Genomic DNA, 27336 nt, shown 5'->3' on the forward strand with positions numbered 1-27336 from the left:
TACCCTTGCGTTTTCTGTGCTAGATTTTACCCCCAAGAACCGTTTACATGCATATAAATGTATTTTCTCAATAACATCCAAATGTTCTAGGCCCCAAATTTCGGATCCATACAATAGCATCGGGCTTATTTTTGTATCAAATATTTTAAAATAAACATCATATGTAACATTGTCCAGAACTCTAAGACTTTTTAATATGCCTACAAAAAATGTCTTGGCTTGCAATGAAATGTTATGTGCATTCCTTGACCAAGTTAATCTACTTGTAAAACACAAGCCTAAGTATTTATAAAATGGAACAACTTCTACAGGCTTCCTTCTGTAAAACCATTTTTCTTTTCTGGATATGTTACCACCATTTTTAAAAACTACAACTTTGGTTTTATCCATATTTACAGTAAGTTTTGACTCGTCACAATAACTCTCTAATACATGTATTTGCTTTTGCAGGCCAGGTATTGTGCTCGAGAACATGACTATATCGTCAGCGAAAAGAAGCAGAAATAATTTAATAGTTTCGGGGTGCAGTTGTATTCCATCAGTGCAATTATTTTGGATTTGATATGCCAAATCATTTATGAAAAAGGAAAATAAGAAGGGACTTAATATACACCCTTTTCGGACACCCCTGCTACTTATAAAAGTATCCGATATAGCGCCATTGTTCCGTACACATACCTTCACATTTTTATATAGAGAGCATAATAACTTTCCAATTTTGCTACTTAGCCCATGTCTTTGAAAGTGTGACCACAAGTTATCCCTTTTCACAGAGTCAAAAGCTTTTGCAAAATCTACGAATACAGCATATAGCTTCCCTCGTTTCACTGATAGATATCTCTGAATTATAGAATATAGGATAAAAGCATTGTCAGTGGTGGAGAATCCTTTTCTAAAACCTGCTTGTGACTCACTTATCTTATCCAAAGAATCCGCCCAGAAAACAAGTCTCTTGTTAATAATTGAAGTAAATATTTTACTGAATGTACTTAGGAGAGTTATGCCTCTGTAATTATTAACATCGCTGGTTGCGCCCTGTTTGTGAAGAGGGACAATAATGCCAACTGTCCAATTATCTGGAAAATATGATCTCTCTAAAAGGATATTAAAAATTAGTTCCAAATATGGTATTAAAATGTCTGAGGAATGTTTAAAAAACTCTGCTATCACATTATCATTTCCAGCGTAATCTTAATGTTTAAGAATCAAATCTTTGGAAAGATTGGTAGACTCGTCATCAGCCTAGCTTAGCATCTACACACTTTCATTCTAATTCTTCAAAGAAAGCAGAGGACTTTTAAGTTGTGTCTTTTAAACATCACAGAACTTTAACACAATGGAATCTCAATCAAAATAGTGTGTTAATACACAGGAGATATTATGAAATAGGTCGTATTATTTGACGGAGTCGGGAAGATACAGGTCATCAAATACGTTGTGAATGTGTTACTTGGATGTCACGGCTGTGTTCATCCCACGTCACACACTGTCTCGGAGATACAGTAAAGTTCGGTTATAACGAACTCATAGGGACTACTAATTTTAGTTCGTTATAACCGTAGTTCGTTATAAGCATATATACAGCATAACTACAGCAAATAGTCGGGACTAAAAATTAAGTTCGTTATATCCGTCAGTTCGTTATAAGCGTGTTCGTTATAACCGTAGTTTACTGTACTTCTCTTCTTACGTGGTGTCGGAGGTACTTCTCTCCTCCTTACTTGACTATAAGGATAACCTGCCAGTTTAGGACACTACAACATACAGGTTCATGTCAGTACCTTACAATACATACAACATTGCGTCAGTACTGCGATTTACATTTCACTGAGTGGAACTGTTTATATTAACATGTTTACATAATATTTGTGAAGCTATCCATAAAATAAATACTTAACCTGGAGAACACCGTACAACTCCATTACTTTTGGGCAAAATATACTGTATATATATTACAATGTTAGAAGCAGGGCCTAAAATATTATTTGATGTTGTAAACTTGATGAAAGTCTGTCGACATTTGAGAAAAGGTATAACATAAATTTGTCCCTTCACACTAGTAAACTGGAATTAATTTTAAAAGAAACGAATTTGAAAATAACTAACATAAAACAAAACACATTAAGGTAGTCAGTCCACTTCACTACTTCTGTTGCTATGGACAACGCCGTTAAAAAAAGTAATTCATTTAAAAATGAAAGATTTACGCAATTAAGAATACATGACACCATATTATAGATTACATGGATATCAACTTTTTTCTACTCTGTGTAACGACGTTTTGAAGGATTAAATCCCACCGGTGTAAATAAACCATCATGTATATTTATATCAACTTTATACACTTACTCGGGACTCGCCTGACGAAGTAAGAAGTAGTTCCGAAACCTCGTTTAAAAGAATAAAAGACGCTGCTTTCCATACAATAGCGTCATGTATTGATGTTCTTCTAACTTCAAAATGCCTATCAAAGTCTTCATTTACACAATAAATTAAAAAAGTTAAAACAGGTTTATCCTATAGCGAAGTCTTTTTTAAGTCTTCAGGATAGAATAAAAACTTATTTGAGCTTGAAATTCGATAACATTTGTTTAGCTAAGACTTGAAACGTCCAGGTCTTAGAAATACGTTCACGTCCGGATAATTCTACCTTCAGTTGATCACACAATCTGTGTGCGCTGCATGACTGAAACTTATCGCTTATTTCACAATGGTCTTATTTTACATGTTGGGGGTGATGTTCCTTCACTCTGGGAGAGTACAAGCTGCTATTGTTTCCGAGAAGCTCTGTCTGAATTCTGCATACAGACTGGTCAACTCTGTCACAACAGACAACTTCTCGGGCATCCAGTCTGTGACAACATCGTCCCGTGCTGAATGTCTTGCTCGGTGTGTCGGCGTCAAGCCCTGCACCGGCGTAGTCTACTGCCCCGACGACGACGTCTGTTACCTGATGGCAACGACATCTGAACAAGGCAGCGTCCCCCGCGTCACGTGTCAACTGTTTGTGGAGGAGGATGCTAGGATGCAGGTGAGATAATTACCCTTTTCATTACCACAGCAACTGATAACACAGAGTTATGATACTGGCAGGTTTCCGGTCCATTGTTTGTCATTCTTGTCGCAGTATTAAACGTTCTTGGAACACAAACCCGAGGCAACCGAATAGTTCCCTACACTCTGTTGTCTGAGTGGGGACTCAGTGGATATGGCGTCAGGCTTGGTGACTTGGTTGATCAATCCCTTGATTGTCTCGCCCAGACTCTGTCATTTATTATTCCAACATGGAGGAGGTTTTGAAGAGTCTTTTCTTAATTTGACAACGTTAAGTTGGGATTAGCAGTTAATTTCAACCACAAGTTGCAGTGATATATGACAGAAAGAGACAAATGTCTTCCTTAGAATGAATGATGTTTTAAGGAGAGAAAAGCGTAACTGACTGAGGAAGACTGACATTTATTATATGTAAACGTACATAAAGTCCTATCACTATATAATATGAAATCTAAGTAGGCTCACTATGCTGTAAGTTAAACACAACACGGTGTTGAACCATCCTCACGCACTGGCCTGGGGGCAAGTGTAGAATGTAAACGTTCATAACAATCAGTACAATTTTAAAGAATTGTATAGACGCACATTCCGAATACAACGGTAACAGCTGCAGTACTCAGAAGGTAAAGATCCGGGTTAGAATAGGTTTTCATTAACCCATTCTTGTCGTAAGAGGCGACTAACGGGATCGGGAGGTCAGGCTCGAGGACTGAGTTGATGCATGTCGTCGTATACCATTTGCATTGATCGATGTTCATGACATCAATAACTGGATTGTCTGGTCCAGACCCGATTATTTACAGACCGCCGTCATATAGCTTGAATATTGCTGAGTGCGGCGTTAAACAACAAACAAACAGAAGGTAAAAGGGAATATTTTGGACCATCTTTACAAGGAATTATCTCATGCAGGGAACGACTGATGTTCTGACTTCCCCCGCAACATCTAAAGCTTTGACGAACACAATAGGCGACATAACACCCTCCACAACTGAAACTATGTCATCGTCGGCAAAGGAATTCATGACACCCTCCACAACAGAAGACATCACATCCTCAACAACAGAAGCCATGACATCCTTAACAACAGAAGTCATGACATCGTCAACAACAGAAGTCATGACACCCTCCACAACAGAAGACATGGCATCGTCCACAACAGAAGCCATGACACCCTCCACAACAGAAGACATCATATCGTCCACAACAGAAGCCAAGGCGACGTCCACAACAGAAGCCAAGGCATCGTCCACAACAGAAGCCATGGCATCGTCCACAACAGAAGCCATGACATCGTCCACAACAGAAGCCATGACACCCTCCACAACAGAAGCCATGACATCGTCCATAACAGAAGCCATGACACACTCAACAACAGAAGACATCACATCGTCCACAACAGAAGCCATGACACACTCCACAACAGAAGACATGACATCGTCCATAACAGAAGCCATGACATCGTCCCCAACAAAAGCCATGACACCCTCCACAACAGAAGACATCACATCGTCCACAACAGAAGCCATGACACACTCCTCAACAGAAGACATTACATCGTCCATAACAGAAGCCATGACACACTCAACAACAGAAGACATCACATCGTCCATTACAGAAGCCATGACACACTCAACAACAGAAGTCATGGCATCGTCCACAACAGAAGCCATGACACCCTCCACAACAGAAGACATCACATCGTCCACAACAGTAGCCATGACAGCCTCCTTAACAGAAGACATCACATCGTCCATAACAGAAGCCATGACACACTCAACAATAAAAGTCATGGCATCGTCCACAACAGAAGCCATGACACCCTCCACAACAGAAGACATCATATCGTCCACAACAGGAGCCATGACACCCTCCACAACAGAAGCCATGACACACCCAACAACAGAAGTCATGGCATCGTCAACAACAGAAGCCATGACACCCTCCACAACAGAAGACATCACATCGTCCACAACAGAAGCCATGACACACTCAACAACAGAAGTCATGACACCCTCCACAACAGAAGACATCACATCGTCCACAACAGTAGCCATGACAGCCTCCTTAACAGAAGACATCACATCGTCCATAACAGAAGCCATGACACACTCAACAATAAAAGTCATGGCATCGTCCACAACAGAAGCCATGACACCCTCCACAACAGAAGACATCATATCGTCCACAACAGGAGCCATGACACCCTCCACAACAGAAGCCATGACACACCCAACAACAGAAGTCATGGCATCGTCAACAACAGAAGCCATGACACCCTCCACAACAGAAGACATCACATCGTCCACAACAGAAGCCATGACACACTCAACAACAGAAGTCATGACATCGTCAAAGACAGAAGCCATGACACCCTCCTCAACAGAAGACATCACTTCGTCCATAACAGAAGCCATGACACCGTCCACAACAGAAGCCATGACATCGTCCACAACAGAAGCCATGACACCCTCCACAACAAAAGCCACGCCACCCTCAACAACAGAAGCCATCACATCGTCCATAACAAAAGCCATGACATCCTCCACAACAGAAGACATCACATCGTCCACAACAGAAGCCATGACACACTCAACAACAGAAGTCATGACATCGTCAAAGACAGAAGCCATGACACCCTCCTCAACAGAAGACATCACTTCGTCCATAACAGAAGCCATGACACCGTCCACAACAGAAGCCATGACATCGTCCACAACAAAAGCCATGACACCCTCCACAACAGAAGACATCACATCGTCCACAAGAGAAGCCATGACACCCTCCTCAACAGAAGACATCACATCGTCCATAACAGAAGCCACGACACACTCAACAACAGAAGTCATGGCATCGTCCACAACAGAAGACATCATATCGTCCACAACAGAAGCTATAACATCCTCAACAACAGAAGCCATGACATCCTTAACAACAAAAGCCATGACATCCTCAACAACAGAAGCCATTAGATCCTCAACAACAGACGCCATGACATCGTCCACAACAGAGGCCATGACATCGTTTACAACAGAAACCACGACATCATCCACAACAGTCGCCATGACACCCTCCACAACAGAAGCCATGATACCCTCCACAACAGAAACTACGTCATCCTTCACACCAGAAGCCATGACACCCTCCACAACAAAAGCCATGACATCCTCCACAACAAAAGCTATGACATCCTTAACAACAAGAGCTATTACATCCCCAACAACAGAAGACATCACATCGTCCATAACAGAAGCCACGTCATCCTTCACAACAGGAGACATCTTATCCTTCACAACAGAAGCCATGACATCCCCCACAACAAAAGCCATGACATCCGTAACAACAAGAGCTATGACATCCCCAACAACAGAAGACATCACATCGTCCATAACAGAAGCCACGTCATCCTTCACAACAGGAGACATCTTATCCTTCACAACAGAAGCCATGACATCCTCCACAACAAAAGCCATGACATCCTTAACAACAAGAGCTATGACATCCCCAACAACAGAAGACATCACATCGTCCATAACAGAAGCCACGTCATCGTTCACAACAGAAGCCATCACATCATCCAGAACAAAAGCCATGTCATCCTCCACAAGAGAAGCCATATCATCCTCCACAACGGAAGCCATGACATTCTCCACAACAGAAGACATGACGCCCTCAACAATTGAAGCTGTCCTCCTCAACAACAGAACCCATCACATCGTCCACAACAAAACCCATCACATGGTTCACAAAAGAAAAAATGAGACCCTTAGTTATTGAAGCTATGTCATCCTCAACAACAGAAGCTATGACATCGTTCATAACAGAAGCCACGACAAGAGAAACCACGACACCCTCAAAAAATTAAGCTAGGTCATCCTCCATAACAGAAGCCATCACATCGTCCACAACAGTCGCCATGACACCCTCCACAACAGAAGCCATATCATCCTTCACAACGGAAGTCATGACATTCTCAACGACAGAAGTCATGACATCGTCCACAACAGACGTCGTGACATCCTCCACAACAGAAGACATCACATCGTCCACAACAAAAGCCATGACATCCCCCACAACAGAAGACATCACATCGTCCACATCGTTCGAGGGGCGCTTGCACTTTAACAATAAAGTGTATCGTGGTCATTTTTCTTCTTCTAAAATAAGGCAGAAACAGAAATTACACATGATTTAAGATTTATCAATCACTTATTTACTAGACAATTCAGTTGAAGACAGCTAGTTTGTTAGGAATCATAAGGCGTTTCCTGGTTCTAGCAAATAATCTTGAATATATGTTTGTGTGTGTCTTTTTGGTTTCGTTTTCTTTTTGCTTTTTAACAGTATTCCAGTTATATCGCGTCGTGTCAGCTTAATGTGGGAGGAAAGACCGAAGTGATGCAGGTCTCAGACGTTTACCACTTCGGCAAAACCCACGAGCACGGGTATGGTGCTGACAAACCTAGAAACATAATCTGGACGAACAGGGATTCGAACCGACAATCATAGGTTTCTGGCGTGCCCAAGGGACGCAACTCTGCACAGCGAATCGCGGCGCCTCAGACGACTGAGCCACCCGTGCCCCCCAATACAGAAGGAACATGATTCTAAATGTTATCATGTTTAATAAATATTGCATAAATCCAAAGTATCCATAACTCCATTAATCCGACGGTGTGGACAGACATCACCACCATATACGTTGATGGACGACCTGAGTAGCGAAACCAAGCAGGAACAGCTCTCACGAACGACCACGGTTCCACGAAATAACAACATTCCAAATGTTATGCTTACACATTGCCATATATCCCCGTGGATATTCCGGGGAAGGGGTGGTCCTCAGCATAGCTGAGATCATATGGTCAAGCTGCTGCCGTCATGACGTGAATCGTTGTTCATGCTCCCAGTCGCTATTTGCCTGGTCCATTGTACACTGAAAGGCAAAAGAAACGTCATGTGGATGTATCATATAAACATCTTTATTTTCAAATGCTTATATATGTAAGTAAAGACATCGGAGAAAGTCAGTGTTTGACCCACATGAAATTAACAGTCTGGGGAATATTTTTTGCGAATTGTGAATTTGGGGAGGCACCAGAAGACATCACTGCTGGGGGGTTCAAAATCAGTACCTGGTGTGGCCACCACGCACGTTGACTACAGCCACACATCTCCTGTACATGGAGTGGACTAGCCTGTTTGATGAAGGCCATTGGGATAGGGGCCCATATCCTCAGGAACGCTACACGCAGTTCTGCTGCAGTTGTCGGCCTTGGGCGTACGTCGTTGAGTTGGCGTTGGATCTCATCCCACAAGTGTTCAATGGGATTCAAATCCGGACTCAGGGCAGGCCAAGGCATGATTGGGATGTTGTGCTGCTGGAGGAAGTCCCTGGTGACTCTGGCAGTGTGGGGACGGGCGTTGTCTTGCTGAAAGGTGTGGTTTTGATGACGGGCAAAAAAAGGCACGATATGGGGTTTGAGGACTTGGTCAATGTAGTGGAGAGCTGTGATGCCATTACCCCTGCCTGGACCAATATTCTGAAAGACCACAGGCCCCACTCTCTGGTTCAGTCCGATTCCACTCCAAACCATGATGCTCGTTCCATAACACAAGCATCAGCATAAGGTTCGCCCCTCCTTCGCCAGACCCTGACTCTGCCATCCACCGTTGAAACACAGTAGCGACTTTCATCAGTGAAGATGATTCTTCTCCATTGCTGTTGACGCTCATTTTGATGCTGTCTGGCCCATTGCAGTCGGGCCTGTCGGTGACGATCTCTCAGGATGGGTACACGAGCAGGACGGTGGCACGAGATGATGTTGGCAGTTAGGCGACGTCGGACTGTACGATCACATGGCACGCTGGTGGTTGCCAAAGGTTTGCCGAGCTGTTTCAGTGGCCATTCGGAGTCGGTTCTGCAGATGTTGGCGTGTCATGAACCGATCTTGTCTGGGAGTAGTGACTCTAGGACGACCACTACGCGGTCGGTCGTCGGTGGTGTTGTGGCGATGTTGCAAACTATATATCGTTCTGCCGGTGACATTTGCAACGACATGTGCACTCTGGCCTGCTTGCAGTCTTCCGATCGCTTGTTGTCTCTCATTTCCCGATAATCTTGGCATGGCTGATGAATCGAAATAACGAAAGCCAGCTTAACAGTTTTGGGTGTCTTTTATACCCATACCATCCAAGATATTTTTAACAAGACTTTTCCGCAACTGAGTCCCATTGCACTCCATTTTAAACTCAATTGTTAAATGGACTTTAAGGCAACAAAAAGAAGCAGTAGAACGATAAATGAGTTTATTGACCACAGAACTTGTAACTGCCAGTGTTTGTTAAGTTTTATCAGTATTTTCAGAAGTGACGTTTCTTTTGCCTTTCAGTGTATATACGTCGCCACCACATTCACACACGTAGCTTGAACATTGCTGACTACGGCGCTAAACAACATTCAGTCACACGCTATACGTGTACGTGCTGTGGCACCAACTTTGACTTCTGACTTCAACTTTTAGTTTCGTTCAAGTCAATTTACAAACTGGGGATCTTTTTAGTAGCCAATGTAAACCTGCAGAAATAATAGAGGATCACAAACGAGACAGCACTGCCCTTATATTCGCATGTGAAGTCTTCGTGCCTTCCAGAAACAATGTTGTTACGCTGCATATGAGCACCGAATAGTAGGAATATGGTAACAGTGCTATGTACATCTCCGCTTTAACTATCCGTGAGTGAGTGAGTTGGGTAACGCCGCTTTTAACAGTATTCCAGTTATATCGCGGCGTGTCAGCATAAAGCTGAAAGCTTAAAGCCCGAAGTGATGCAGGTCTCAGACGTTTACCACTTCGGTAAAACCAGAGAGCACGAGTATGGTGCTGACAAACCTAGCAACACAATCGGGGCGAACCGGGATTCGAACCCACAATTAAAGGTTTTTGGCTTGCCCAAGGGACGCAACTCTGCACAGCGAATCGCTTCGCCTTAGACGACTGTTACTGGTCGCAAATAACTTTTAATAATTTACTATCCAACTTTGACTAGTCACTAATAACTTTGACTGCCCGACAATGACTGGTCAATAATACACGTTGAAGTGCAGAAAACACCGGATAGTAAAAGTGGAACAGTACATGGGTACGAAGTCGTGGCTACAGGAAGTATTTTCTTCCCATGAAGGGAAGGGCTCATCTCAACACAAGGCTTCACCATCCCTACCCCTCACATCAAATAAACTCATTGATATTGTTGGAATACAAATTACAGCTACGCAAATATGTTCATGATAATAACTGAAGCCTAACAACAATAAAAACAACAACACATCTACACTTGTCCATTACAAGTACACTCACGATGAGGTGCACAGAATAGGCCAATGGGATCCATTGTGTAGCGTCGACACCCTTGTCATGTGAGACTTGGGTAAATGTTAGACTATAGTCGACTGTCAACCAGTTGTTTGTGAAGAGTAGAGCTATTGTCTCATCGGAACTCAATAGTTTCTTCACTAGTGTTATATCCACCGGAACAGGTAAACAAGTAGAACATTAGGTAACGCTTAGAAAGCCATAAGCCTCGGGCAAATCTAAGTTGTTCAATGAAATAACACAGGAAGTTATCTACCTGTGTACCTCCAGTTTTTCATTTCACATGTTTTAAGAATATTATTTAAACTCAGCAAAGGAGAAGTCGATAAAGTTACAGAAATAAAAATGTTACTTTATTGTGTTCCAGGAAGTGTCAACATATTGACATAGACGCCATCTTCCTCAGGTCACGACTTTCAGAAGAAAGCAGTCAGCATTCAAGATAAGCTGCATATACGTATCCGCGTAAATACACAAGTAAATACACTGTTACACAGTTACTTAGGAGATGTTTACCACCAAGTGTAGCCTCACGCAGTTGGCTAAGCAGATTTGCATACCATTGGCCATTAATGCTCTGACCTTTTTTGGGGGGGGGGGGGGGGGGGGGGGGGGGGGGCACGGGTGGCCCAGTCGTCTACGGCGCCGCGATTCGCTGTGCAGAGTTGCGTCCCTTAGGCACGCCAGAAACCTATGATTGTGGGTTCGAATCCCGGTTCGCCCCGATTATGTTTCTAGGTTTGTCAGCACCATACCCGTGCTCGTGGGTTTCACCGAAGTGGTAAACGTCTGAGACCTGCATCACTTCGGGCTTTCCTCCCACATTAAGCTGACACGCCGTGATATAACTGGAATACTGTTAAAAGCGGCGTTAAACCCAACTCACTCACTCACTCACTCTGACCTTTTGGGAGGCAGTCCACCAGTAGGATTCATTTGGAATCATCGAAAGCCGAATACATCACCTTGCCAGATGATGGAACAAGATCAGCCACCCCTCGTACATGCAGACAAGCGCTACTCGTCTTTTTTGTAACATAGACGTATTTCGATTTTATGAGCTCACGCTATATCTGACACACTTGGGGCAGCGCATGAATTCAGATGCACTTTTTTGAGTCACATTAAACAGCATGAGAGACAGAATTATATTTTAAAAATGTAGTTCTTTGTTTTTGTTTGTAAATACCGAAAAAGACTGCTCGTAGGAGGTAAACCTTTTCAAATACCCAAAGAAAACTACAATTGATTACATGTTTGTTTTAGACACATCTTACCCCAGCATATCAAATCGTCGGCCCTTTTCGAGTGGGATTTTATCACTGTCTCAAAAAAATGCATAGTTATTAAATTGGTTTTGCTTGAAATAATAAATAACAATACAAACATATAAAATGCTCAAATGTGGTCTGATTTAACAATAATATAACAACTTATGAATGACACTCCGGAAAAAGATTAATCAATTAACACCTGAAATTGAGAGCATATGAACATAATGTTTCAGCTGTGGGGATTCTGGGTAAGAATATTAGTTCAAAGCACCCATGCTTGCCGGGAAACTAAATGGATCTGGTGGCTCCAATTCCATGGCCTCCTTGTGCTATCTATGATCACTTTATTGTCTGGTCCTAATGTGGTTATTTACAGACTGCCGTCATGTAGCTGAAACATTGCCTAGTGCGGCGTTAAACATAAAACAAACTGCAGGAATATGGCAATTCATGATTGGTGACATTTCAGCTTACAATAATTCTACTAATATGAAATTTAGAAAATTTACAGAAAAAGATTTAACATATGCATGACAAAAACTTTAAGCAATATCATAATCCAACAATTGTTTACATTCACAGATATGGAAATGGTAATGTTATTTGCTAAAATAATGCTATTAATAACTTTTGCAAAGACGTTTCACGTATATTTGTTTGAAGGCATAATCAAATACAGATGATTGTATGCACCCTGCTGATCCATATGTAATATATCAGTGCATAGGGATGATGGCGTCATAGGCAGATTGACCACCTGTGCTTTTGTTACTGCAATTATTTCTATAGTACTGATTAAATAATGTATCACAACCCCAACGTGCCTTCTTCAACCATAACAGGGATTTATGTAGACCTCTAGAGGCCGGCAGCAGCAAATATCTCCAATAATTGGTAACGTAGTTACGACCAATGTAATGGCTTCGTCGAGGTCGTAGTTGCCTGGAATGCAGTGTTAGAATACCTTGGACAACAAGAACCCACCAGAGGAACTTAGTTTGGAGTCGTCGATGAATCCGAATTAAAATCACAATTAGCTTTTCAAATATAAATTCAATGAACAAATTTATTAAGTGGAATTTCTTGATCTGTTTTGCAGTGTATACAATATCCCATTATGATTATATAAAAATTGATTATTTTCAAGGTAAAGACAGATCGGGAAATTGTTCTCATTCTGATGACTGGAATTTATCTTCAATGATATCAGCCAAGAGAGGAAGAGTGCTGCAGTGAGGCCCCAAACAGGTGGCGTTCTTCAACCATCATCACCTCCCCTGCCAGAGCGGATGTGCTGGATTGACATAGGCTGACATCAGTTACATGACACATTACACCATGTACAGGTTACATGACTGTGTGTCTATATTACACTGCATTTTACTGCGTGCTGGATGCTGAGTTATCACAAAATGATATGTAATAACTGTTTCTTAACAATGTATTTCAGCATCAGTGGTCACAGGACAGTATTTACAGGCATGTCGGCCCTGGACATGGCTAGGTGACTTCTTGTTCAGCGACAACCATATCACAACCGTCCCAACCATGGATGGGCAACAGGCGCCACCACCGAACTAACAATAGAGAAGGAAATACTTAGTGAGGGTTAAGGAATCTCAATAAAAGATCAATGAAGCTCAGCTGAAACTGTCTAAAAAACTTGAAACATCATTCATTGAATAACCTAAATGACATAGTGCCAACCTGTAAGACTACTGAAATTGGTTTTTGCTCATGTTTTTGTAGGTATGGAGATTTTGTCCCACCTACTGACTTCAAATATACCGTGGCACAATATTAAATGCCAATGTTGCAAAAGCTGTTAGTACTTGATGAACAGAGACATGTGAAAGCTCAGATGATTTATCACACATTGCTACCTAATCGCAGATAAAAGCTAGGATTCGTATCATAATACATGTATGTGGTTAAAGCGTGTATTACTAAATGATTAAAGGCCAAATGCTATATTTCTAGATCCAACTTTCTGAAGGGCCCGGGTGAGTATATGCTAAGAGAAGACCTCCACTTATTTCAATACCTCACCCTCCAACTTCCCGAATCAATAACTTGGTGAATTAAAACGTTCCACAAACGTGTATACTGATGTATGTAATGTCCCAACAATAGTTTCTGGTATTGATTTATATCTCAATGAAAATACTTCACTCTTAGTAACATCCTGTTTCAAAGACAAACATCAGAAACACCGAAACGTCACTCCCAGTTGTAATAAAGAAGTTGTTCATCCATATATCTTATTCTTACTTATGTGGAATAAATACCTGGTTTGATAAACAAAGAGTGTTATGTAGATAAGACTTAAGTGCATACCCTGGAAAAGATAAGTCGGCATGCGGCATCAATGACTCCAGTCAAATAGTGGGGTATACACATACATGGTATGCGGACATTGCTTGTCTACCTGGGTTGTGAAAGAATTTTAAAATGTGAATACTAAAGAAGCATCAAGGAGGTCTACACACTGGTTGATATTGGTGTAGTGTCAAACAATTTGTATAGTTGACACTCAATGACTGATAAAATATGTTTCAAAGAACGGCTGTATTCTTAAATAACAAAACTTCAAGATTGCTTACAAAATGTACTGTGACCATACAACTGCAACGCTTTACGTTGTGTTTCCTTGTTTTCTATTGAGACTCCTGGTAAGAATAGGAATACTGTCTCCCCCTGGTGGGTTTCCTATGGGAGTAAGAGCCTATGCTTGGCATAAGAGGTGACTAAGTGGATCAGATGGTCAGGATCGCTGAAGAAATGTGGAAAGGTGACGCTTTTTAAATATTTTGCTTTAAAAAAAATAACATACAACATATGTGACTCTATCCATAAAATAAATACTAAACATGGAGAACACTGTGAGTTTAGGATAAATACATAACACACTGTGAGAAGCAAGGGAGAAAACATTAATTGATGTTGTATGCTAGTTCAAGGTCTGTCGAACTTGGAACATAAATCTCTCCCTTCACACTGGTAAACTGGAATGGTTTTTTAAACAACCAATTTGAAAACAGTTTCCATAAAATAATACACAATAAGCGCAGTCCACTTCAATACTTCTGTTGCTATGGACAACGTCGTAAACAAAGTAATTTAAAAAACGTGAAACATTTACACACTTAATTAAAAGTAAACAAGTCTATCCCATAGCGAAGTCTTTTGTATTTCTTGAGTATAGAATCAAAACTTTGGTATTCGATAACATTTGTTTAGCTAACACTTGCAACTTCAAGGTCTTAGAAATACGCTCAGCCGATCATTCGACCTGCAGTTGATCACAAAATCTGTGTGCGCTGCATGTCTGAAACTTATCGCTTATATCACAATGGTCATATTTTACATGTTGGGGGTGATGTTCCTTCACTCTGAGAGAGTACAAGCTGCTATTGTTTCCGAGAAGCTCTGTCTGAATTCTGCATACAGACTGGTCAACTCTGTCACAACAGACAACTTCTCGGGCATCCAGTCTGTGACAACATCGTCCCGTGCTGAATGTCTTGCTCGGTGTGTCGGCGTCAAGCCCTGCACCGGCGTAGTCTACTGCCCCGACGACGACGTCTGTTACCTGATGGCAACGACAGCTGAACCAGGCAGCGTCCCCCGCGTCACGTGTCAACTGTTTGTGGAGGATGATGCTAGGATGCAGGTGAGATAATTACCCTTTTCATAACCACAGCTCCTGATAACACAGAGTTTTGATACTGGCAGGTTTCCGGTCCATTGTTTGTCATTCTTGTCGCCATATTAAACATTCTTGGAACACAAACCCGAAGTAACCGAGTTAGAATAGTTCCTTACACTCTGTTGTCTGAGTGGCGACTCAGTGGATATGGTGTCAGGCTTGGTGACTTGGTTGATCAATCCCTGGATTGTCTCGCCCAGACCCGGTCATTTATTATTCCAACATGGAGGAGGTTTTAAAGAGTCTTTTCTTAATTTGACAGCGGTTAGTTGGAATTGGCAGTTGATTTCATCCACAAGTTGCAGTGATATATGACAGAAAGAGACAAATGTGCTCTTTAGAATGAATGATGTTTTAAGGAGAGAAAAGCGTAACTGACTGAGGAAGACTGACATTAATTATATGTAAACGTACATAAAGTCCTATCACTATATAATATGAAATCTAAGTAGGCTCACTATGCTGTAAGTTAAACACAACACGGTGTTGAACCATCCTCACGCACTGGCCTGGGGGCAAGTGTAGAATGTAAACGTTCATAACAATCAGTACAATTTTACAGAATTGTATAGACGCACATTCCGAATACAACGGTAACAGCTGCAGTACTCAGAAGGTAAAGATCCGGGTTAGAATAGGTTTTCATTAACCTATTCTTGTCGTAAGAGGCGACTAACGGGATCGGGAGGTCAGGCTCGAGGACTGAGTTGATGCATGTCGTCGTATCCCAATTGCGTTTGTGACTGGATCACCAATCAGTGACTGGATTGTCTGGTCCAGACCCGATTATTTACAGACCGCCGTCATTTAGCTGGAATATTGCTGAGTGCGGAGTTAAACAACAAACAAACAAACAAACAGAAGGTAAAAGGGAATATTTTGGACCATCTTAACTGGGCATCATCTCATGCAGGGAACGACTGATGTTCTGACTTCGGAAGCCATCACATCATCCACAACGGAAGCCATGACATCCTCTACAACGGAAGTCATGACATCCTCCACAATGGAAGCCATCACATCGTCCACGACAGAAGCCATCACATCCTCCACAACGGAAGCCATGACATCCTCCACAACGGAAGTAATGATATCGTCCACAACAGAAGACAGCACATCCTCCTCAACGGAAGCCAGCACATCCTCCACAATGGAAGCCAGCACATCCTCAACAACGGAAGCCATCACATCATCCACAACGAAAGCCATCACATCGTCCACAACGGAAGCCAGCACATCGTCCACATCGGAAGCTAGCACATCATCCACAACGGAAGCCATCACATCATCCACAACGGAAGTCATGACATCCTCCACAACGGAAGCCAGCACATCGTCCACTACGGAAGCCAGCACATCGTCCACAACGGAAGCCAACACATCCTCGACAACGGAAGCCATGACATCCTCCACAACAGAAGCCATGACATCGGCCACAACGGAAGCTATCACGTCATCCACAAAAGTCGCCATGACACTCTCCACAACGGAAGCCATCACATCGTCCGCAAGGGAAGCCAGCACATCGTCCACAACGGAAGCCAGCACATCGTCCACATCGAAAGCTAGCACATCATCCACAACGGAAGCCATCACATCCTCCACAACGGAAGTCATGACATCCTCCACAACGGAAGCCATCACATCGTCCACTACGGAAGCCAGCACATCGTCCACAACGGAAACCAACACATCCTCCACAGCGGAAGCCATGACATACTCCACAACAGAAGCCATCCCATCCTCCACAACAGAAGCCATCACATCCTCCACAACGGAAGCCATCACATCATCCACAACGAAAGCCATCACATCGTCCACAACGGAAGCCAGCACATCGTCCACATCGGAAGCTAGCACATCATCCACAACGGAAGCCATCACATCATCCACAACGGAAGTCATGACATCCTCCACAACAGAAGCCATGACATCGGCCACAACGGAAGCTATCACGTCATCCACAACAGTCGCCATGACACTCTCCACAACAGAAGCCATCACATCGTCCGCAAGGGAAGCCAGCACATCGTCCACAACGGAAGCCATCACATCATCCACAACAGTCGCCAGGACACCCTCTACAACGGAAGTCATGAAATCCTTCACAACGGAAGCCATCACATCCTCCACAACGGAAGCTAGAACATCCTCCACAACGGAAGCCATCACATCCTCCACAACAGAAGCCAGGACACCCTCCACAACGGAAGTCATCACATCCTCCACAATGGAAGTCATCACACCGTCCACAACAGAAGCCATCACATCCTCCACAACGGAAGCCAGCACATCCTCCACAACGGAAGCCATGACATCCTTCACAAAAGAAGCCATCACATCCTCCACAACGGAAGCCAACACATCCTCCACAACGGAAGCCATCACATCATCCACAACGGAAGTCATGATATCGTCCACAACGGAAGCCAGCACATCCTCCACAATGGAAGCCAGCACATCCTCAACAACGGAATCCATCACATCATCCACAACGGAATCCATCACATCGTCCACAACGGAAGCCAGCACATCGTCCACAACGGAAGCCAGCACATCGTCCACAACGGAAGCCATCACATCATCCACAACAGTCGCCAGGACACCCTCCACAACGGAAGTCATGACATCCTTCACAACAGAAGCCATCACATCCTCCACAACGGAAGCTAGAACATCCTCCACAACGGAAGCCATCACATCATCCACAACAGAAGCCAGGACACCCTCCACAACGGAAGTCATCACATCCTCCACAATGGAAGTCATCACACCGTCCAAAACAGAAGCCATCACATCCTCCACAACGGAAGCCAGCACATCCTCCACAACGGAAGCCATGACATCCTTCACAAAAGAAGCCATCACATCCTCCACAACGGAAGCCATTACATCCTCCACAACGAAAGCCATGACATCATCCACAACGGAAGTCATGATATCGTCCACAACGGAAGCCAGCACATCCTCCACAATGGAAGCCAGCACATCCTCAACAACGGAATCCATCACATCATCCACAACGGAATCCATCACATCGTCCACAACGGAAGCCAGCACATTGTCCACATCGGAAGCTAGCACATCGTCCACAACGGAAGTCATGACATCCTCCACAACGGAAGCCATGACATCCTCCACAACAGAAGCCATGACATCGACCACAACGGAAGCTATCACGTCATCCACAACAGTCGCCATGACACTCTCCACAACGGAAGCCATCACATCGTCCGCAAGGGAAGCCATCATATCGTCCACAACGGAAGCCATCACATCCTCCAAAACGGGAGCCATCACATCATCCACAACGGAAGCCAGCACATACTCAACAACGGAAGCCAGCACATCGTCCACAACGGAAGCCATCACATCATCCACAATAGTCGCCATGACACCCTCCACAACGGAAGTCATGACATCGTCCACAATGGAAGCCATCACATCCTCCACAACGGAAGCCATCACATCCTCCACAACGGAAGCCATGACATCCTCCACAAAAGAAGCCATCAAATCATCCACAACGGAAGCCATCACATCATCCACAACGGAAGTCATGATATCGTCCACAACAGAAGACAGCACATCCTACACAACGGAAGCCAGCACATCCTCCACAATGGAAGCCAGCACATCCTCGACAACGGAATCCATCACATCATCCACAACGGAATCCATCACATCGTCCACAACGGAAGCCAGCACATCGTCAACATCGGAAGCTAGCACATCGTCCACAACGGAAGCCAGCACATCCTCCACAACGGAAGTCATGACATCCTCCACAACGGAAGCCATGACATCCTCCACAACAGAAGCCATGACATCGACCACAACGGAAGCTATCACGTCATCCACAACAGTCGCCATGACACTCTCCACAACGGAAGCCATCACATCGTCCACAACAGTCGCCATGACACCCTCCACAACGGAAGCCATGACATCCTCCACAAAAGAAGCCATCAAATCATCCACAACGGAAGCCATCACATCATCCACAACAGAAGACATCACATCCTACACAACGGAAGCCAGCACATCCTCCACAATGGAAGCCAGCACATCCTCGACAACGGAATCCATCACATCATCCACAACGGAAGCCATCACATCGTCCACAACAGTCGCCATGACACCCTCCACAACGGAATCCATCACATCATCCACAACGGAAGCCATCACATCCTCCACAACAGTCGCCATGACATCCTCCACAACGCAAGCCATCACATCATCCACAACAGTCGCCATGACACCCTCCACAACGGAATCCATCACATCATCCACAACGGAAGCCATCACATCCTCCACAACAGTCGCCATGACATCCTCCACAACGCAAGCCATCACATCATCCACAACAGTCGCCATGACACCCTCCACAACGGAAGCCATCACATCATCCACAACGGAAGTCATGACATCCTCCACAATTGAAGCCAGCACATCCTCAACAACGGAAGCCATCACATCCTCCACAACGGAAGCCATCACATCATCCACAACGGAAGCCATTACATCATCACTTATGCAAACATCGACAACGACTAAAGCAGCTATGATAGTTTGTGAAAATGGCGGAACGTCAGACGGCGCAACCTGTAGTTGTGTCTCCTCCACTACCGGAACACGCTGTGAAACTCGGATTGAAGGTAATGAGTCTTATCAATATACAAGAACACCATGGTTTAAAACGTCGCCCGGGATCGATTCCCAACATGATTCTAAAGTAAACCACATTCTTGCTGTCCCCACAGTCATATTGCAGGAGTATTGCTAAAATAGTACAAACCCTCACTCACTCCATTTAATGTGTGTATTTCACACAGCCTGACCGTAAATATTCATACTTCTATAAAACAGGCATCCATTTTTTTTAAATTGTATGATTTGCCACCTGTCTCAAAACACAACACTACCCATCCTGCTATGTTGTTATATTGTCACGTGATTTGGGTTTCAGACTGTCAGGACATTGGTCAGTACATATCAACAACCCCCGGCACGTACTCAGTCTGGCCGGACACCTCCGAGGCGCCGTTTGACATAGAGTGCTCGGATTTTGATACCTTTACTACCATGATGATGTTCAGGGACAAAACCATCAGTGGCTGCGAGGCGACACCCGTGACGTACCTCGACGTGCCCTGGGCCGACTACAAGTCTGGGTTCAACAACTCCGACTGCTACATGTGGCTTGGCCTAGAGAAGATACACGCTCTGACCAGTGTCCGATCTTATGACCTTTACGTGTCCTTGAAGAAATTTGATACCACTCCCGGTCAAGTGTCTTACAGCGCCTTCTCTGTCGGTGACGAGGCCTCGGAGTATCAACTGTCGGTCTCAGGGTTCACTGGGGATGGCGTTTTTGGAGACCGCTTCAACCTCGGGGACCCAGCTAGAACCCTGGATGGGAGTCACTTCTGTGCCAAGGACCACTGCAACAATTCAGTCTACCCGTGTGCCGAGTGGCATAGAGGAGCCTGGTGGAGCATGCTGGATGACTGTCAGACGAATCCTCACCACAGATATGAAATTGCCTGGGTTCTTGCTGATAACGTTAGCACTGAAGATTGCAAAAGTATCTACATGGTCATAGTGCCCGTCTAACTCACTGTTCTCTTCCAACGACGGCATAGTGTCGATGTACATGGTTTCCCTGCTTCATGCTTTCCTAGTCACTGCAACACTCTCTATGTCACGAGTATTACTGTATGTTTGAGCATGCTATGACGCCTATGACCAGTGTCCGACCTTATATGCTTTACGTGTCCTTGAAGAGATCTGATTCCGTGAAAGGAAAAGTGTCTCTCAGCGCCTTCTCTGTCGGCGACGAGGCCTCGGAGTATCAGCTGTCGGTGTCAGGGTTCACTGGGGATGGCGTTGTGGGCGATGGTTTCAAAACTCTGAATGGAAGCAAGTTCCAAACTCCCCGTTGATTCTCTTTGTAAATATGTTTATAAAATTTTAGCATTGGCGATCATTCTGATTCCATTAATGTGAAGTTCATATTTCAGTGGATGTATTTTTCACTGGGAATGTCAAATCAATCTATTATTATCCAAACTTGCGTGTTAATAAGCTCACACTCAACTGGAAATGTACACCAGAAACCTGCACATGAAAGAGGATGAAATCACTTTGTCAAGTTGTTATGAAGCAATAATAGACTCAAATATGAACCTTCATCTTAAATTCAGAATTTTCAAGAACCCTTTCACTGTGAAGCGCCAAGGCTGAACTCGTTTGGGATGAAGATCGAGTTGATAGCTCTGGTAGCTCCGTCAGCGCTTTGCGTGAAAGTCAAAGAGAACAATGTGAAGAAATAACACAAAATATTCAACACTTTATTGAACAAGACGTGATATTAAGCCTATAACAAACATAGAAAATCATCTACGCAAAGATCAACCCCGAGATCCATCATTGGGTAATAGTACACCCAGTGGATTCAGAAAGAAAGACAAAACCCTCTTAAAATACGTAAAGGATGAAGAAGACTTATACAATGAGGGGGAAGAGTGAAGTGTTAACAATTAAGTGTATCGCGGTCATATTTCTTCTAAGGCAGAAACATAAATTACACATAATTTAAGATAGAGCAATACCTTATTTACTAGACAATTCAGTTGAAGACAGCTAGTTTGTTAGGCGTTTCCTGGTTCTAGCAAATAACCTTGAACATATGTTAGTGTGTGTGTGTTTTCTTCTTTCTTTACCAGTTTATTAAACATCAGAGGTATCAGAGACTCTAGAGAGAGACTCTGCGTCTCTCTTTACCTTTCAAGTTAATCGGTTCTTTACTGTTTAGTTTGATGCTACCAAATCATCATATATTGACGTTGTCATCTTTAAGTTAGATCAAATCTCCATATTCTTCTGCTTTCAAATATATTTTACTAATTGTCAAGCATTTTGTGTTGGTGAAAGCATGGGTAGATATTAAGATAGACAGACCTGTAAGGATTTCATATTTGTGGAACAAACAGGCTGTTTTGGCGATCGGATAGAAAACATTCGCAAAAAACGTCAGAAAGAACTATTTTGAAAGACCTATGCTTCAATCGAATAATCATGTCAGTCAATATTGTTCGCTTAAATAAAACAGTGAGTTAAATCAGTTGGTGCAGTCACTATACAGTCGCCTGAAGTATATCGGAAATCTATTTAATGAAGATGTAAGGGAATGCTGAGTATGCTGTGGAACAGTCTTACTTATACACGTGAATATCCCATGGACTTGACGTGGCCGTGTGCTCGGGTGTACACGTGGCCAGGTGTCTCAGATTGTAACGTTATGCTCTACCAGGTTAACAGCCATGGGAATGTTAATGTCATGGGATATAGGAATGCACAATCTATTTGTGAGTGTTAAACATGAATGCAAATGTTTGGAAAGTACGAGTGTTACTTCCAGGATGTGTCAGGGCAAACAATGGATGTTAAATGAAGACAAACGGCGTTGTCATGTGTTCACAAGCATGCTCCCAATACCGAAGGAACATGATTCTAAAGTTTATCATGTTTAATACATATTGCATAAATCCAATGGCAAAATAGAACTATTTGCTAAAGTAATTTCCTTTAATGTAGGTAGTGAATACAATAATTAATACAAAAGGAATTTACAAAGCTGATTTGATAAATACAATTATATCATAAAGTATGAAATTAGAAATTCCCGTTTTACATAAATTTATAAAGGCGTTAAAGGCTTCGACGAAGTACCAAAGTTGGTTCCATATGTGGCCACCTGTTACGGAAAGGGGCGACTGATGACGAATGTGCGACTTTGGTGTTCAGCTAGTGCTGGCTGCGGCGCCGACGTCCACACAGCCACCCCGTGCACGGCTCTTTCTTCTCCTTCACCGTCAGCTTCACGTTGAGGCACAGCATCTGTTCCCCCGTCGCTGTGTCCACGGCCGTCGCAGTAGCTTCGTAGTTGCCCTGCAGAGAAGAGGACAAGATGGACGACAAGCAAATTGACAGGACTACAAATTCGATTCAAGTCATTCAAATATACATTGTAAATGCAAGAGAATAAACAGCCAGTCTAGATTATCCACCGAAACAGATTCCATGTGGCGTAAAGGGCACAATAGCTGTGAAAGTTCTATGAATGGACCGCTGAATATCAGTGATGACACCAGGTGTTCGCGACAAGGGTAAGCGTGCCCTGCCTACCACTCACACAATTTGCACATACAAGTATTACTAAGTATCTATCGCCTGATGCTGCACAGGAGTACTCCTGCCATGCGACGGCCGTCTGTCAAGAAACCAAACAGTCAAGTGATCGATGAAAATCCAGTGACATTTACTGACTTTGTTGTGACTAATAAAAAACATTCAAACCCCACTTTTTTGCCGACTAACTCTTGTGTTGCTTGCCAATTTGACTATGTATATGAATCTAGACGTTCAAGGATGCCCTATCTACAAGGTCAGCTTCACACATGGCCGAGACATTATCTCGGCCGAGTCCCTCCACAAGGAAGAGGTGTGATTCCGCCGAGAGGGAAGGCCAGACTGGTTTGTTCGTTGTTTAACACACAGAAGTGTTCCAGTTACATGGCGGTAGTCTGTAAGTAGTCGACGCTAGACCAGACACACCAGTGATGATATACTGAGCAATATGCACGCTGTCGGGTCACGATGACATGCAGTTAACCAGGTCACCAGGCCTGACCACCTAATCCTCTGAATCGCCTCGTACGACAATAGTGGGTTGCTGGGGATTATCTGCTGACCTCGAGGATACCTTGGCAAACTACTGTAACCGTGTTTCATTGAAAAGGGACGTGATTCAGCGAGCCTGATTGATCTGTCCCTAGAAGACAAGTGCCAGACACGGCTTTTTACAAGCAGTATGAAGAAGTCGTGAGGACCCTCAGAAATATAATGTCGCCATTTCTAGACAAGAGGTGACCAGCAACAGAACACTGATACCTACCAACGTGAGTTCTGCTATGACCATCAAGTTACATCGTCAACTCGATATGTCGCTTCAGACGAAGTTGGTGTTAAAAGGTTTCAATGAAGTTCAAATTGGCAATTGACCCCCTAATAAACCAGGGATCTGGGATTTTCACGAGATTACATATGTTTCAGCTACAGCTACAAAACCATTTTTTATTTAAAAACCATGAGGTAGATTTTTACATTTTGGTGGCAGGCAATTTCATTTTTTTCAACCGTCTGAAGATTTATGGGACAATATATTTGTTTCGATACTATCCCAGCCCCCTTCCCCTCCACCTCCTAACAGATGTCCTACATTCTTGGGGTCATTGTGGGGGTCTGTGTAAATCACCAACAGGGAAGGGTTTCAAAGATACTACTTGTGTTTGATGATAGAAAACAATCATCATATAAGGTCCAGAGTGTTCGGGACATCCCGATGGATCAGGGAGGCTTTCAAGATGCAAACACGTTGTGGAAGTCCCAACGCGATACACAAGGGGGACGCAGATTCTCAACTCACTTCCGCGAACCAGGACAATATGGAGGGAACGGCCGGCATCTTCAGTACATAGTCCTGGAGGTCGATGCTCTGGACTACAGCGGGACAATATGTCGTAATTCCCACAGACGCCAGCATCTGCTGGATCTGGAGCCCGATGTCGCCCATGATGCCGGCCCAATTCTCCTTCTGCATCGTCGCTAGGAGTGTGCATGTGTCGTCATAGGTGCTAGAAGGAAGAACACAGAAGGGGGATAGTCATGGGATTTCATCTTTCCTTTACATTTAAATTTCCATTAAGAACAAAATGTCATTGAATTTTTGATAAATGTGATTTTAATTTCATGTAGAGTGAATATTAAAAAAGTATCAATTTTCACTCTAAAGCTCACCTGACTGAAAGTTTTTAACATATATTACGTGGCGGTCTTTCAATTCATTGCATGTCCAGGTTAGCTACAGTGTCGTGGCATTATTTTTTTACATATTTAGATCTATGATTATGTCAAATGTTATATATTTATGTATAATTATATATTTGACTAACATTTGACATAATAATATATCAAATATCAATCTAAATATGTAAAACATAATGCCATATATCTTTAATCGGCATACATGTTAGTCCTGCCCTACAGACTGACATGTTACTCTGTGTATCTTCAGGCTTCCGGTACAACATACGGTAAGTTTGATAGTAATGAAACTGCATAATGCTCAAAGTTTAAGCTTCATTCACTTACACAACCATACATGTACATGTATACATAAGGCTGTGTCATGTCACTGGACTTGGTATCTTGGTATATGAACGTTTTATTTCACGATGTTGAGCAATGCATGAGATTATTACATATTATCATCTTTCTCCATTCCATCATAATTTTACCCGTCCCATATCTTCGATTGACCATTGATGTTACTATCTTCATCTGATAATTAGTAACTTAACACAGACTTTCTCTCACACGAGTGTTATTTTATTGGACAGTGTGTTCAAGAGTCATGCCATTCTAATTCTAATGGCTCAATGGGATTTAATCCAATAGAATGGAGATTTAACGCATTAAATAATCGAGGATGATTACCTTACGACAGTTTGTTGTTAAACGCCACACTCAGCAATATTCCAGCTGTATGACGGTGGTCTATAAAAGATCGAATCTGGACCGGACAGTCCAGTGATTGACATCATGAGCATCGCTCTACGCAATTTGGATTCGATGACATGCAACAACCAAGTCAGTGAGTCTGACCACCCGATCCCGTTAGTCGCCTTTTACGACAAGCAGTCACCTTTTACGGCAAGCATGGGTTTCTGAAGACCAATTCTAAATTCACGGATCACACTCTGACGTATGAACAGGATGCTAGATGTGGGCCGATGTTCCTCACCATGATCCGACGTGGAAGAGGCAGGGAATGGGGATGTTGAGGAGGAAAGTATCCCTCTTCACGTGCACCGACAACTTCATCTGGTTCAGCTGCTTCCTCGTCGACGACGCGTTGATGGTGAGGTGCAAGTCGCCGGGGACAACGACAGGCATTGGGGAGATGTCGATTTTGTGGATGGTGAGGCCGGAATCAGATCCTGGAGTCAAGAGTAGGGCGACACTTATCGTATTCATTGTAAGGAAGAGTGTTTGGAGGAGCATATCGGTGACCTGTACTTGCCCCTTGCTAATGGCAATGTATCGATACGGGATGACAAGTTAAAATATCAATAGTTAATGCCGCTATCGTTATATTTAGTTTCGGTAGACATGGTAAAGTCCATACATGGGTAGATTAACTAACTTGACCACTTTATAAATATACTTTGTTCTAAGATATGCCTATATCGAAGCAGAACAGGTTATAACTTTCTATCAATATCACTGTATCATCCTCTATCTCTGTTGGAATTTGATAATATGGACCAATGAATACTGTCCTTCAAATATCGGCCAACCGTTGTGTAGAACTTTGACGGATGTCTCGAAGTAAAAACTTGGTCCCTGCGTATTCCTTCTTTATTCATTATTATTTAACCTCCGATGTGTCGAATCGGATGTGTCGAAATTTAGTTCCCAGTCCCAAACATATACTTTCAGCACAAATTTACTCTGAAGATTTCAGAACCATTGTCACTAAATCTACAGATGGTACCTTTGTAGATAGGGCATTAACATCTCAAGATAACATGACCAGATAAGCCACGTTGCTCAAGTTCAACGTTTATTTCGCTGAGATCAAACATCAGCTAATTCCTTAACGCCTAAAATACTGTCATGGTAATTATGAAATACACATACCACAGTCAGACCATTCCAGCTTTGTGAGATCAGCTGCAGCACAGACCCCGAGCCATAACAACAAACACAGGAGACCCGCCATTGCTGATCGTAACATGTGCACTGCTTGTGTGGAACAGTTGTGTCAGACGAACATAATTATCTTATCTTTACAGCT

General features: G+C 43.2%; 4 protein-coding genes across 4 annotated transcripts; 2 read left to right on the top strand and 2 right to left on the bottom strand.

Moving 5' to 3' along the window:
• Window positions 1–3953: 3953 nt before the first annotated feature.
• On the bottom strand, window positions 3954–6719 carry LOC125377700. Its single transcript, XM_048391674.1, has one exon. It carries the CDS (start codon window positions 6717–6719, stop codon window positions 3954–3956), a length of 2766 nt encoding a protein of 921 aa, XP_048247631.1.
• Window positions 6720–17388: 10669 nt separating this feature from the next.
• On the top strand, window positions 17389–22433 carry LOC125377701 (mucin-5AC-like). Its single transcript, XM_048391682.1, has 4 exons — window positions 17389–20071; window positions 20383–20978; window positions 21219–21277; window positions 22375–22433. The coding sequence occupies exons 1-4, from the start codon at window positions 17389–17391 to the stop codon at window positions 22427–22429; spliced, it is 3393 nt and encodes a 1130-aa protein (XP_048247639.1). The 3' UTR covers window positions 22430–22433.
• On the top strand, window positions 20582–21103 carry LOC124145322 (ryncolin-1-like). The gene has a single exon (XM_048386824.1). The coding sequence runs from the start codon at window positions 20610–20612 to the stop codon at window positions 21027–21029; it is 420 nt and encodes a 139-aa protein (XP_048242781.1). The 5' UTR covers window positions 20582–20609; the 3' UTR covers window positions 21030–21103.
• LOC124145334 (ganglioside GM2 activator-like) lies at window positions 21753–27328 on the bottom strand. Its single transcript, XM_046515052.2, has 4 exons — window positions 27180–27328; window positions 26281–26476; window positions 24904–25111; window positions 21753–23366 (listed from the first exon to the last, which is right to left on the bottom strand). Exons 1-4 carry the CDS (start codon window positions 27274–27276, stop codon window positions 23223–23225), a joined length of 645 nt encoding a protein of 214 aa, XP_046371008.1. The 5' UTR covers window positions 27277–27328; the 3' UTR covers window positions 21753–23222.
• Window positions 27329–27336: the final 8 nt, after the last annotated feature.

The sequence above is a fragment of the Haliotis rufescens genome, unplaced genomic scaffold, assembly GCF_023055435.1.
Source record: "Haliotis rufescens isolate VD_foot unplaced genomic scaffold, xgHalRufe1.0.p SCAF_10, whole genome shotgun sequence".
Lineage (NCBI taxonomy): Eukaryota > Metazoa > Mollusca > Gastropoda > Lepetellida > Haliotidae > Haliotis > Haliotis rufescens.